Here is a 12,570-nt window from a genome sequence, read left to right as displayed (position 1 = left end):
GCACAGCTGGGCCTATTTCAGTTTTTCATGATCTAATATTTTTCTGAGTAATAGCCAGTTTACAGATCATTTCGGGACTTGCTGCACTGATTAAACCTAATAAAAGGTTATGAAATGCCTAATGAATGTGTTTACAGGAAAGGTTTTTTTTCTTTAAGTACTGTGTATAAAATAGACCTATGCACATAAGAAAGACTAGAGTGCTAACATCACATCCACTTAATACAGCCTTTTATTTAACCCGCGTTTTTAAATACTTAACATACCGTGACATTAAGAGCAGCAACAGAAACCCATGTTTTTATGCATGTCATTTCAAGTGCTTTGCACTAACACTGTGGCCTTTGTTGAGAGACGGCGCGGCTGCCTCACCCACTTGAACTGCCATGTTAACGACAGGCCCTATTTAACCACTTAACAGTTAAGGGCTTGGCACTGCTATCTATCGCAGCATAGTTTTAAAACAGGGCCCAATTTTGGTGGCTTGTTCCAGTCTGAATGTCAGAAAATTCAAATAATGCTAAGAGGCACTTTATAAAAAGTACTTGTCACATTACCTCTGTGTGCTGGTTACATGGAAAATCTAATGCCTCGTACACACGCAACGATTATCGGCCGACCGATCGTCCGACTTTTGTCCAGAGTGGTGTCTGTTGGTTGAAATGTGCCTAGACTGCACACGAATTTTCTCAGCCAACAAAAATCTACTGCAGAAGTGATGTCATGTGCTGGTTTACTTTCCGTGTGTTTTTTCTTCTCTGAGCATGCCCAGTCTTGCTCATCAGATTTTTGTCTGCCGAAATCTGTACTGACTGACGGAAAATCGTCCGTTGTGTTGACGGCCAACAAAAATTTTATAGCCTGCACACCAGATTTTATTCGGCCGAAAAGTCAGAGTCGGTTATCGAAAGCATCATACTAACAAGCCGAAAATCGGCCGATCGGACGTTGGCCGAAAATTCCCGGCCAATAATCGATACGTGTGTACGAGGCATTAGTTGCCAAGAATCTAGAGCAGGGCAGAGCTAATCCAGTTCTGTCCCATTTCCTCAGGTATCAGCATATCACTGCAACAGTGATCTACCAATTTCTAAAATCCTCAAGAAACAGATCAATGTTCTAAGTTTTCAGGTACTGTAGATGACACACATGTCCTGATCCAGGTCCTCCAAACACAAATGTAAAAAATGTTTTTTTTGGCTAAAGATTATTTGTTTTTTGTTGTCGGTTTGTCATCGGTCGTCGGTTTGAATCCCAACCATGAAACTACCTGCACAGAGTATGCATGTTCTCCCAGTGCCTCCAAAGACATGCGGGTAAGTTATTTGGGTCCTGTCTAAAATTGTCCCTAGTATGTGTATGTATGAATGTGAGTTAGGCTCCATGTACACGGGACGCTGGAAATGGCCGTTTAGGAGCAGTTGGGCGTTTTTTTCAGAAGCCCCTGAACCCATCTACATTTTATCTTATCTGTCCATGTACACCAGGGCGTTTACAGTCATTTGCAGGCAGTTGCGTTCAGGGACTTTTTTTAGAACGCAATTATTTGCGTTCGAACGTGTGTTTCCCGGCGTTTCAAACGCACAAACGCGTCCGAACGCGATGACCCGCGTTTAGCGTTCGCGTTTTTCCATTTTAAAGGGGAATAATTTTTTTGACCTCTAGGAACGGTTCTAAACGCAAATGCCCCTAAACGCCCCTAAACGCCCGCTAAACACGGGTACAAACGCGACTGAACGGACGTTTCAAACGTCCTAAAAATTCCAGCATTCAAAGGGACTTTTAACAACGTCCCGTGTACATGGAGCCTTAAGCTGGATACACACTATCCAACTTTTGTGGTTAGATTTCCTTCAGATTTACCTTTTCTATGTAGTGCAAGGGCCTGCCAGATTGCATACACATTGAAAGTGTTTAGGTTTGACCTCATATTATATGGTTTTGGTAAGTCTAAAGGAAAAAGTCTTCAGAAAATCTTATAGTGTGTATGGCCCATTAGGGACCTTAGATTGTAAGCTCCTTGAGGGCAGGGACTGATGTGATTGTATAATACATATTTAAAGTGCTGCGTAAATTGACGACGCTATACGAGTACCTAAAATAAATAAATAAACTATATGAAATGCATTCATTGAATAAAGGATAATAAAAAATGTCTTTATATTGTTAAAGACAAAACTTAAGTGGGGAAGTGTGGAACCTCAATCAACCTCAACCCCCTTTAGAAGATTTCTTCTGACTTGCTTGGTGCCAGATAGAGAAGGAAAATTTCCCCACCTCCTGCCTGCCTGCCTGCTTGGCTAGTCTCAGACCCAGTGAACATCAGGGAAAATCCCACCCAATGGGGACACGTAGCAATAAAAAAACATTTCCTAGTAGTAGGGTGAGGAAAAATCTCTTTGGCAGTTTTTTCGATGTTTGCATCGCTATGTCCAGGTGAAACGTGTTTGGTAAAAATCTGGCCAGACTGTCTGTACACTAACAGACTACAGGTTGGAATTTTACATTGCTCCTGCAGTAGCATGCAGTGCACTTTGCCCGTCACACACCAGGCAGACTGCAGTGCAGACAGTGCGGGAGGCTCAAACCATCAAATTAGGTATACAGTATCTCACAAAAGTGAGTACACCCCTCACATTTTTGTAATTATTTTATATTTTTTTATGTGACAACACTGAAGAAATGACACTTTGCTACATTGTAGAGTAGTGAGTGTACAGCTTGTATAACAGTGTACATTTGCTGTTCCCTCAAAATAACTCAACACAGCCATTAATGTCTAAACCGCTGGCAACAACAGTGAGTACACCCCTAAGTGAAAATGTCCAAATTGGGCCCAATCAGCCATTTTCCCTCCCCGATGTCATGTAGCTCGTTAGTGTTACAAGGTCTCAGGTGTGAATGGGGAGCAGGTGTGTTGAATTTGGTGTTATCACTCTCACTCTCTCATACTGGTCACTGGAAGTTCAACATGGCACCTCATGGCAAAGAACTCTCTGAGGATTTGAAAAAAAGAATTGTTGCTCTACATAAAGATGGCCTAGGCTATAAGATTGCCAAGACCCTGAAACTGAGCTGCAGCACTGTGACCAAGACAATACAGCTGTTTACCAGGACAGGTTCCACCCAGAACAGGCCTCGCCATGGTCGACCAAAGCAGTTGAGTTCACGTGCTCAGTGTCATATCCAGAGGTTGTCTTTGGGAAATAGATGTATGAGTGCTGCCAGGTTGAAGGGGAGGGGGGTTAACCTGTCAGTGCTCAGACCATACACCGCACACTGCATCAAATCCCATCAAATCCGTCTGCATGGCTGTCATCCCCAGAAGGAAGCCTCTTCTAAAGATGATGCACAAGAAAGCCTGCAAACAGTTTGCTGAAGACAAGCAGACTGAGGTCATAGATTACTGGAACCATGCCCTGTGGTCTGATGAGACCAAGATACATTTATTTGGTTCAGATGGTGTCAAGCATGTGTGGTGGCAACCAGGTGAGGAGTACAAAGACAAGTGTGGCTTGCTTATAGTCAAGCATAGTGGTGGGATTAACATGGTCTGTGGCTGCATGAGTGCTGCCAGCACTGGGGAGCTACAGTTCATTGAGGGAACCATGAATGCCAACATGTACTGTGACATACTGAAGCAGAGCATGATCTTCTCCCTTCAGGGCCGCAGGGCAGTATTCCAACATGATAACGACCCCAAACACACCTCCAAGACTACCGCTGCCTTGCTAAAGAAGCTGAGGGTAAAGGTGATGAACTGCCCAAGCATGTCTCCAGACCTAAACCCTATTGAGCATGTGTGGGGCATCCTCAAATAGAAGGTGGAAGAGCGCAAGGTCTCTAACATCCACCAGCTCCGTGATGTCACCATAGAGGAGTGGAAGAGGACTCCAGTGGCAACCTGTGAAGCTCCAGAAAACTCCATGCCCAAGAGGGTTAAGGCAGTTCTGGAAAATAATGGTGGCCACACAAAATTTTGATACTTTGGGCTCAATTTGGAAACTTTTAACTTAGGGGTGTACTCACTTTTGTTGCCAGCGGTTTAGACATTAATGGCTGTGTGTTGAGTTATCTTGAGGTAACAGCACATTTACACTGTTATACAAGCTGTACACTCACTTATTTACGTTGTAGCAAAGTGTCATTTCTTCAGTGTTGTCACATGAAAAGATATAATAAAATATTTACAAAAATGTGAGGGGTGTACTCACTTTTGTGAGATACTGTTTATAGAACTGTGGAGGAGGGGTGTGAGGTGGTGCAGTTTAGTGTCTTGAAGGAGCTAATCAGGAAACCTGCCCTGAGAAATGCAATGCAACCTTCTCTGCATGTATGTAAGAAGGCTGCAGAGATCAACAGCACTACGACTTTTGATTTTCGGGCATCTTTCACATGGAGGCCACCCAGTCTGGTCAGCAGGAGATCTGTTCATGGACAGTATTGGACCAGATGGGAGCAAGATGTTACCTTTGTCTAGTACATTTGAAATCTGGAACTTTCCAGACCAATGTTAGATCTATAGAAGGCTAGATGTAAATGGACTTGTGTCCATTTACATCAAACGACCTCAGATCTGTAGCATTTAGATCTGAAAATATGGGAAAGGATGCAGACCTTTTTGCTTTTTTTTTGTTTTTTTTTTGTATCTAGGCGGACTCTGAGGCATTCAGATGGAGTTCCTTGCCAATATAAATTATAAGTCTTCAGTATAGATGAGCTTTCCATCCTGTATATGACTGGGCAGAGTACAGGAATGGGTAAAAATACCCATTTGTTTTGCTGAAGACTAGAGAAGAGCTCGGGTGTCCTCTAAACTCATCTCTAACCTCAACTCTGACCTCCAGCTTTGTCCTACTCCAAAGAGCTGCACACCAGGCCATTCCTTGCACCACAGGTCTAATGAGCTGTGGGGTGGTAAATAACCAGGGCCACAGCTCATTGGCATACAAAATATAAAACAAAAAGAGCCACAACTCTGAAGCATAATGAAGCTAAATCCATACTTCCTTGTGAAGGACCTTGGTGAAGCCCTGTTCACTCTACAACGTGAGGGAGCACTTATCACAAGCTGATAGCATTACCAATGTGACATTTATGCACTTGAGCAGTAGTTACACCAACACATGTCTGTGTCTAGCCTCTGACGTAATATACTCTAGTTCTTATAGGCTATAATAGACATGATAAAACCCATACTTAAAACAGTATTAAACCCAAAACTAAAAATGTGTTATATTGCAGCTTATCAATTATTAGATGTGGCGACTTTATCAGTTTAATTTTCTTTGGCCTTTTCCCATCTGTTTCACCTGGTGATCTGGCCAGTAACATACCTCCTGTATTAGTGAGACAAAACTCTGGAGGAATGAGCACAGGGGGCACAGTAGACAGAAGCATTGTCAGTCTAGGGGGAGGGGAGTGTTAAATGTATTAGCAGATTTAGAACCACTAACAAATTGAAGCCAAACTCCAGCTCACACTTTATAAGCAATTACAGCAAACTGTTTTGCATGAATAAATAAAAAATTATAATTTTAACCACTTGCCGTCTGCTCACTAGAGCTGTACTGCGGAAAAGTGGCTCTTGAAGGTCTGACGACGTAGACCTACATCGGCAGACACTCCTCCTTCTCGGCGGCGCGCTCGTGCCGCTGGAGGCTCGCTCCCGCTGTATTCAGTCACAGCGGGAGTCGGGCCAGGGGAGGAGCAGCGGCGATCGCCACTGCTCTTCCCCGATCGTCGGGGATCTAGTGTGGAGATCCGCCTGCTTGTGTAAACACAAGCGGGCGGATCTCCTAAGTGACAGGCAGTGACAGATTGCAGGGTTCAGCATAGCTGAACATGCGATCTGTTCTTGTGTCACTCAGTCACCTCCCCCCACACACGTCAGTAAGCACCAGGCATACATTAACCCCTCCCTCTCCAATAAAATTAACCCCTTCCTTGCCAGTGTCATTTTTACAGTAACAGTGCATATTTATAGCACTGATTACTGCAGTAATGTCACTGGTACCCCCAAAAGTGTCAAAAATGTCAGTCAAGGGTCGGAGCTGTCCGCCGCAATGTCACAGTCCCGCAAAAAAATCGCAGATCGCCGCCATTACTCGTAAAAAAAAACCCACCAAAAACGACAGAAATCTTTCCCTTAGTTAGTAAACGCAATAAATTTTACGCAAACCAATCAAAATACGCTTATTGTGATTGTTTTTACCAAAAATATGTAGCAGAAAACAAATTGGCCTAAAATGTTAAAAAAATATGATTTTTACATTTTTTTGGGGGGAATTTCATATAAAAAATGTGAAAAATATTGTTATTTTTTTCAAAATTGTCGCTCTTTTTTTGTTTATAGCGCAAAAAGTAAAAATCGCACAGGTGATCAAATACCACCAAAAGAAAGCTCTGTTTGTGGGGAAAAAAAGGACGTAAATTTCGTTTGGGTACGGCATTGCATGACCGCGCAATTGTCAGTTAAAGTCGCACAGCGCCGAATCGCAAAAAGTGGCCCAGAAGTAAGACAGCAAAATCCTCCGGTGGTAAAGTGGTTAATCACACTTGCCAGTGTTAAAGTGGAACTTCACTCTCCCAATAAACATTGACTATTTGTAATCCTCATGCTGCTAATATTAGTAAATAGATAGGAAGATATATTATATTTACTTGTTTTCAACTTTTTTTTTTTTTACATTTCTTCAGTTACTTCCTGGTTTCTTGCCTAGGAAAATTATGTCATACATTCCAGGAGTCCTCATGAGAGGAGGAGGAGCTTTATTAGTTAAGCACATTCTCCTGCATGCATGTTTGTGCTAAGAGCAGATGGATTCCAGGAAATAGATGCTACATTAATAATTTACCCTTACTTAAGATGGCCATGGCCAAAAATGCTAGGGGGTGTTTTTCAAAGTGATTTCTCAATTATGTTAAGCATGGAGACATGAATGGATAGGGGAATTTGAATATTAACAATGAATAAAATCGAGTTTTTGGTTTGTGGTGCTTAAAGTGAAGATCCACTTTAAGTGGTTGGTCTCATCCATGTAAACTGTTGCATTCTGCGGGAGAGCTTATGCTTTTGAAAAATAACAGACTTGCTGGCTGGTTCAGCAAATGAAAATAGAAGAAAGAAAGCCTTAAAAAAGGAAACCAATACAGACATCACATCTAAGAATTGGTCAGCTGCAATATAATAAATGTTTGCTTTTGGGTTTAATATCACTTTAAACTACAGTGCCTTGCAAAAGTATTCGGCCCCCTGGAACTTGTCGATCTTTTGCCACATTTCAGGCTTCAAACATAAAGATATAAAACTGTAATTTTTTGTGAAGAATCAACAACAAGTGGGACACAATCATGAAGTGGAACGAAATTTATTAGATATTTCAAACCTTTTTAACAAATAAAAAACTGAAAAATTGGGCGTGCAAAATTATTCAGCCCCCTAAAGTTAATACTTTGTAGCGCCACCTTTTGCTGCGATTACAGCTGTAAGTCACTTGGGGTATGTCTCTATCAGTTTTGCACATCGAGATACTGAAATTTTTGCTCATTCCTCCTTGCAAAACAGCTCGAGCTCAGTAAGGTTGGATGGAGAGCGTTTGTGAACAGCAGTTTTCAGTTCTTTCCACAGATTCTCAATTGGATTCAGGTCTGGACTTTGACTTGGCCAAACCATGATGCTGCCACCACCATGTTTGACAGTGGGGATGGTGTGTTCAGGGCAGGGCTGGCCCGAGACATTGTGCTGCCTGGGTCCAAGAATAAAATGCTGCCCCCCCCCCCCAAAAAAAAAAAAAAATTATAATAATAAAGATCACGCCCATCAAAGGGCGTGAGTAGAAGAGCAGAAGAAGGCAGGCCAGGCACGGCCAGCAACATCTACTGCTCCAGTTCCACTCAAAAGAAATGCAAGCTGTGCCTGAACATCGTCTGCTGGTGGAGCCGGTGGGAAAGGAATCTTCTGAGGTTGTGTTAGCGTGTGGGTTTTATCTGTTTTAAAGTTTCTCCAATTCCAAAAATTACATTAAAGCGGTGTCCCAGCCTCCCCCTCCAAAAATTAAAAGTCAGCAGCTACACATACTGTAGCTGCTGACTTTTAATATTAGGACACTTACCTGTCCTGAAGTCCAGCGATGTCGGCACCCAGGGCCGCTGATAGGGGGGGACCACCAGCCCTCTTGTAGGGGGCCCGAGCACACAGGGGGGCCCACACAGAGAGGGGGATTAGTGATGGACAACAAATACAGAACACTTCCTCCAGCACCTGAATCTGATCTGTCCCTCTCCCTGCTATCAGCTTTTATCTGTTGAGAAAGAGACAGTTGTCGCTCACTAATCCCCCTCCCTTGTGTGTGCCCCCCCCCCCTCCCAGCACTTATCTCTGCTCAGGAGTTTATTTGTAAATTGTAACTTTGTTTCTCTCTCTCTGTCTCTCTGATCACTGAGCTCCAACTGCCCAGCCTGTATATTTTTCTCATCTCATCTTCTTTTTTATTTAACATAGTTTTGTTTTTTTAGATTTAGCAGGAATTATGTGAGTTATGTTATATTTGTGTCTGCTAATAGTGATTTTGTTGTAATTTTAGCTAAATATATCTTTAATATTTTCTTGGGGGGGCCCTGCCAGGTAGTCTGTATGGGGCCCCGCGATTTTTAACAGCAGCCCTGTCGGCACCGCAGCCGATGTTTCTATTGGCTGTCGGGTGCTGCTGCCACCATTGCCGGTAAGGAAACCTTGCGGCTTCACGGCATGCGCAAAAAAACAGGTACCCGTTCCCCCCTCCCCCTGAAAGGTGCCGAATGGTGTCACCGGAGGGGGGGGGGATTAAGCAAATGAGCGGAAGTTCCACTTTTGGGTGGAACTCTGCTTTAAGATTCTTTGTTTCATATTCAATCCAATTGTATTTTTTCCTACCGTAAAATATTGCATATATCTATATATATATATAATGCCAAACATAATTGTATTATTAGTAGTACTGACATTTGACAAGCTCTTAGTCAAAACTATTGTATTTGCTTCTAAAATCCCTGTTCCCCTATGCATGTGAGACAAGGGGATGAAAATGGTTTAAAACTGTATTAGATTTTTATCAGTGCAAAAGCAGAAAATAGTCCTTTCTAATCATTATTGCATGCTGTAGACTGTTATCCTTTGACAACTATGTTCACCACAACAAAAGTACAGTCAAAAAGCAAATATACTAAAATCACATGTACGTCACTTTATGAATGCAGATAACTAGGAGAAATCAACCAAAATATTTGCAAATTCCATGGAAATTGGCAGATTCCAGAACAGGTGAACTCAGCAAAACAATGAGAATCTTTATAAAATGACAAAGAACAGATAGTAATATACATATTTTTTGTATTGGTTCTCTGTGGTTCTAGCAATCATACTCATGTGAATGTATTGAAAAAAGGTTTGGAGTTTATTCTTCTTAGCTTGTCATCAGAGCCAGGCAGAGACACAGCTTGCTTTCCGCTGACTCAATAATCTTAAAACAAGGCAGGCACTGTCAACAAATTATTCTGGGTGACTTGGAACGTCAGCTTATATGCATATAGGCAAGCGGCTATCCCAGCTTCATTAACTCAGTAAAAATTGTTATTATATCATATGTGTGATCTACCAGCTTTGCTTTGGGAAACTATAAAAAATGTTTGGACCATGTTTAAAAGTACAGCAACCTATGTCCACCCTGTTGTGGTTTTCTGATTTGCTATGGTAATGGAAGGCACTTTGGTGTTTCTGTTTTATTACATTTCTTTTTAACATTCAAAATGTATGATAGGTCACACACTCACCGGTGGTCCTTGCTCTTGTCTTAAGTGGTGCTGTTGTCTGGTGCCTGGAAGGCTGCTCTGCCGAGTCCGCCGCTCTCCTGCACTGGCTCCGCCCCACAAGCCCGCCCACCCACACTGCTCAACCAACCGGCAGCCGCATTGCCACTCGCAGCTCGCCCCGTCAGCACTGCAGCATAGGAGGTGAGATGGTGAGTGACCGTGACAGACAGGAGCCGAGACAGAGACGGCGGCCAGACCCAGACCAGTCAATTTGAATACTCCGAGACAAGTGCAGCCGCGGCCGCCAGCCGCAACATTTACTGTCTGTGATGGCAATGATTTTTTTTTTTCTTCTACAGCAGCTTTCCCTGCTCATGTGAAGTCGTGCGTGCACCGCAACTTCGGCAAGACTTGCACGGACTTTATATAATGAATGTCTATGCAAGTCGCTCCGATGTCGCTCCGAAGTAGTACAGGAACCTTTTTCTAAGTCGGAGCGACTTGAGTCGCTCCTATTAGAACGGTTCCCGTAGCACACAATGGACTGCGACTTGTTAGGCTGACCAGTCGCCTGACAAGTTGCAGTAGTGTGAATGGATTCTAAAGCTTGGGAAATCATTTTGTATCCAAATCCGGCTTTAAACTTCTCCACAACAGTTTCTTGGACCTGCCTGGTGTGTTCCTTGTTCTTCATGATGCTCTCTGCGCTTTAAACGGACCTCTGAGACTATCACAGTGCAGGTGCATTTATACGGAGACTTGATTACACACAGGTGGATTCTATTTATCATCATTAGTGATTTAGGTCAACATTGGATCATTCAGAGATCCTCACTGAACTTCTGGAGAGAGTTTGCTGCACTGAAAGTAAAGGGGCTGAATAATTTTGCACGCCCAATTTTTCAGTTTTTTATTTGTTAACAAAGTTTGAAATATCCAATAAATTTCGTTCCACTTCATGATCGTGTCCCACTTGTTGATTCTTCACAAAAAATTACAGTTTTATATCTTTATGTTTTGAAGCCTGAAATGTGGCAAAAGGTCGAAAAGTTCAAGGGGGCCGAATACTTTCGCAAGGCACTGTATGTGCATGTGTGAAAAAACGTGCATTTTTGTTATTAATTAAAAACTTACACCATATTTAAAAACTTACACCATATTTTAATCCCAGAGTGTCCAGGAGCCATGAAGCAACAAAACCAATAGGTATCGATACAATGAGGTAGACAAGGGAAAGGTAGTTAACTGTGTCCAGGGAGCAGTTAAAGTAGCTTGCAGTTAAATCGGCCACTGGGGCAAAAGTGATCCAAATCTGAAAAGTGAAACATTTATAGAGAGTTAATAGTACAATTCGTAGAACGTTTTAGATCCACCTATGAATTAAAGGATTCCCTGCAAGTAGTAAAAAAAATGCAGAGAACATAACTTTTGAATGGTTTTATAACAATGTTTAGCAAGTATACAAATTGTTTACTGAAAAGCTAAAAATAAATTAGCTTGATTCTTTGAATCACTCATTGCTCTCTCCAAATCTCCCTTGGTTGTCACCCATTCAGATGCACTGAGAGCACAGCCTACAAGTGTGCTGTGAACACAAGTGAAACAGATCCCTTTAGACAAGAATGTTCCTCTCTGCTGGCCTCTGGATGGTGCAAACTCTAGCTGTGCTAATCAGTTGCTTGATTACTGTTCCAAACGCTGGCCTGATAAAGTATAATTAAACTGGTGGTCAGACTGCATTGTTAAAATCGACACCATCCAGTGGCCAGCTCCCTCTTTGGAACATGAAGATCTAAAGGGTGCCCAGAAATGTGTTCTTTCACTTTGGCTCAAACACAACAGCAGTACAGTGACTGGGGGCACTGTAAGGAACCATTGGAGATGTACAGTAGCTTTGCAATCAGCAGGAAGCCAATGTATCTCCAGAAATACTAAAAACAGCAGCTGCAGCTAGAAGCATGGACACATTTTCAAAATTTTTTAACAACACTAATACAGCAGTGAATAGTGCTCTTTATTAAGACCCTGTTCACATGCAGATTCCTGCGAGCGATTTAAAAAGCGTGATTCACACATGTTTCTGTGTGTCGTGCAAAGGGCAGCCCAATCCCTTGAATGCACTAGACTGTGCGTGTTTGTCATGTCAATAAGCTCAGGAGCGAAATTTTGGCCCTGAGTTAGGCGTTATTTTACAAATCCATTTAGTCGCACGTCAATCACAGCAAAATCAGGCTAAATTGTGGGTGCCAGTCTGGATGAGTGGGCAACAAACGTGTCGTGCGTTTTGCCGAAATTTGGAGTTGTTGGCCAAATCATGTAAATTCTGGCCACGATTCCAAAATGTGAACAGGATATAATACTTAATGCAATGAATGTAACCACAATAATCCGTGTTGTCTCCATGTACAGTATATAGTAAATTATTTACAAATGCTGTTATAAATAGTGAATGTGACTTTAGTACTCCTTTAGGTTGTATCCTTTTAGACATTCTAGCCATAAACTGAAAGATGGTTACAACTGGAAATGTAGGGCTACTTTACAAACCAAATCATCCGGTGTTCTCATATGTACAATAATTCCTGTATCATATATATATATATATATATGTGTATATATATATGTGTATATATATGTGTATATATATGTGTATATATATGTGTATATATATATATATATATATATATATATATATATATATATATATATATATATACAGAAAAGTAATTGGAGTCAGTATATTTTTCTAGTAGAATTTAAACATATTGTGAAACTAATTCT

The 12,570-nt window shown here is 41.8% G+C and overlaps 1 protein-coding gene across 1 annotated transcript in view; it reads right to left on the bottom strand.

Annotated features, from left to right (window-relative positions):
* Window positions 1–12,570, bottom strand: part of SLC49A3 (solute carrier family 49 member 3) — a 60,980-nt gene that overhangs the window by 30,284 nt on the left and 18,126 nt on the right. The window contains exon 2 of the mRNA XM_082243123.1: window positions 10,943–11,101. Coding sequence (XP_082099249.1) covers window positions 10,943–11,101 — 159 coding nt within the window. The remainder of the gene's footprint in view (window positions 1–10,942; window positions 11,102–12,570) is intronic.

This window comes from Pelophylax lessonae (assembly GCF_965119305.1).
Source record: "Pelophylax lessonae genome assembly, chromosome: 1".
Taxonomy (NCBI): domain Eukaryota; kingdom Metazoa; phylum Chordata; class Amphibia; order Anura; family Ranidae; genus Pelophylax; species Pelophylax lessonae.
Note: the sequence above shows the minus strand (reverse complement) of the source record. Positions and strands in the feature narration are given on the sequence as shown.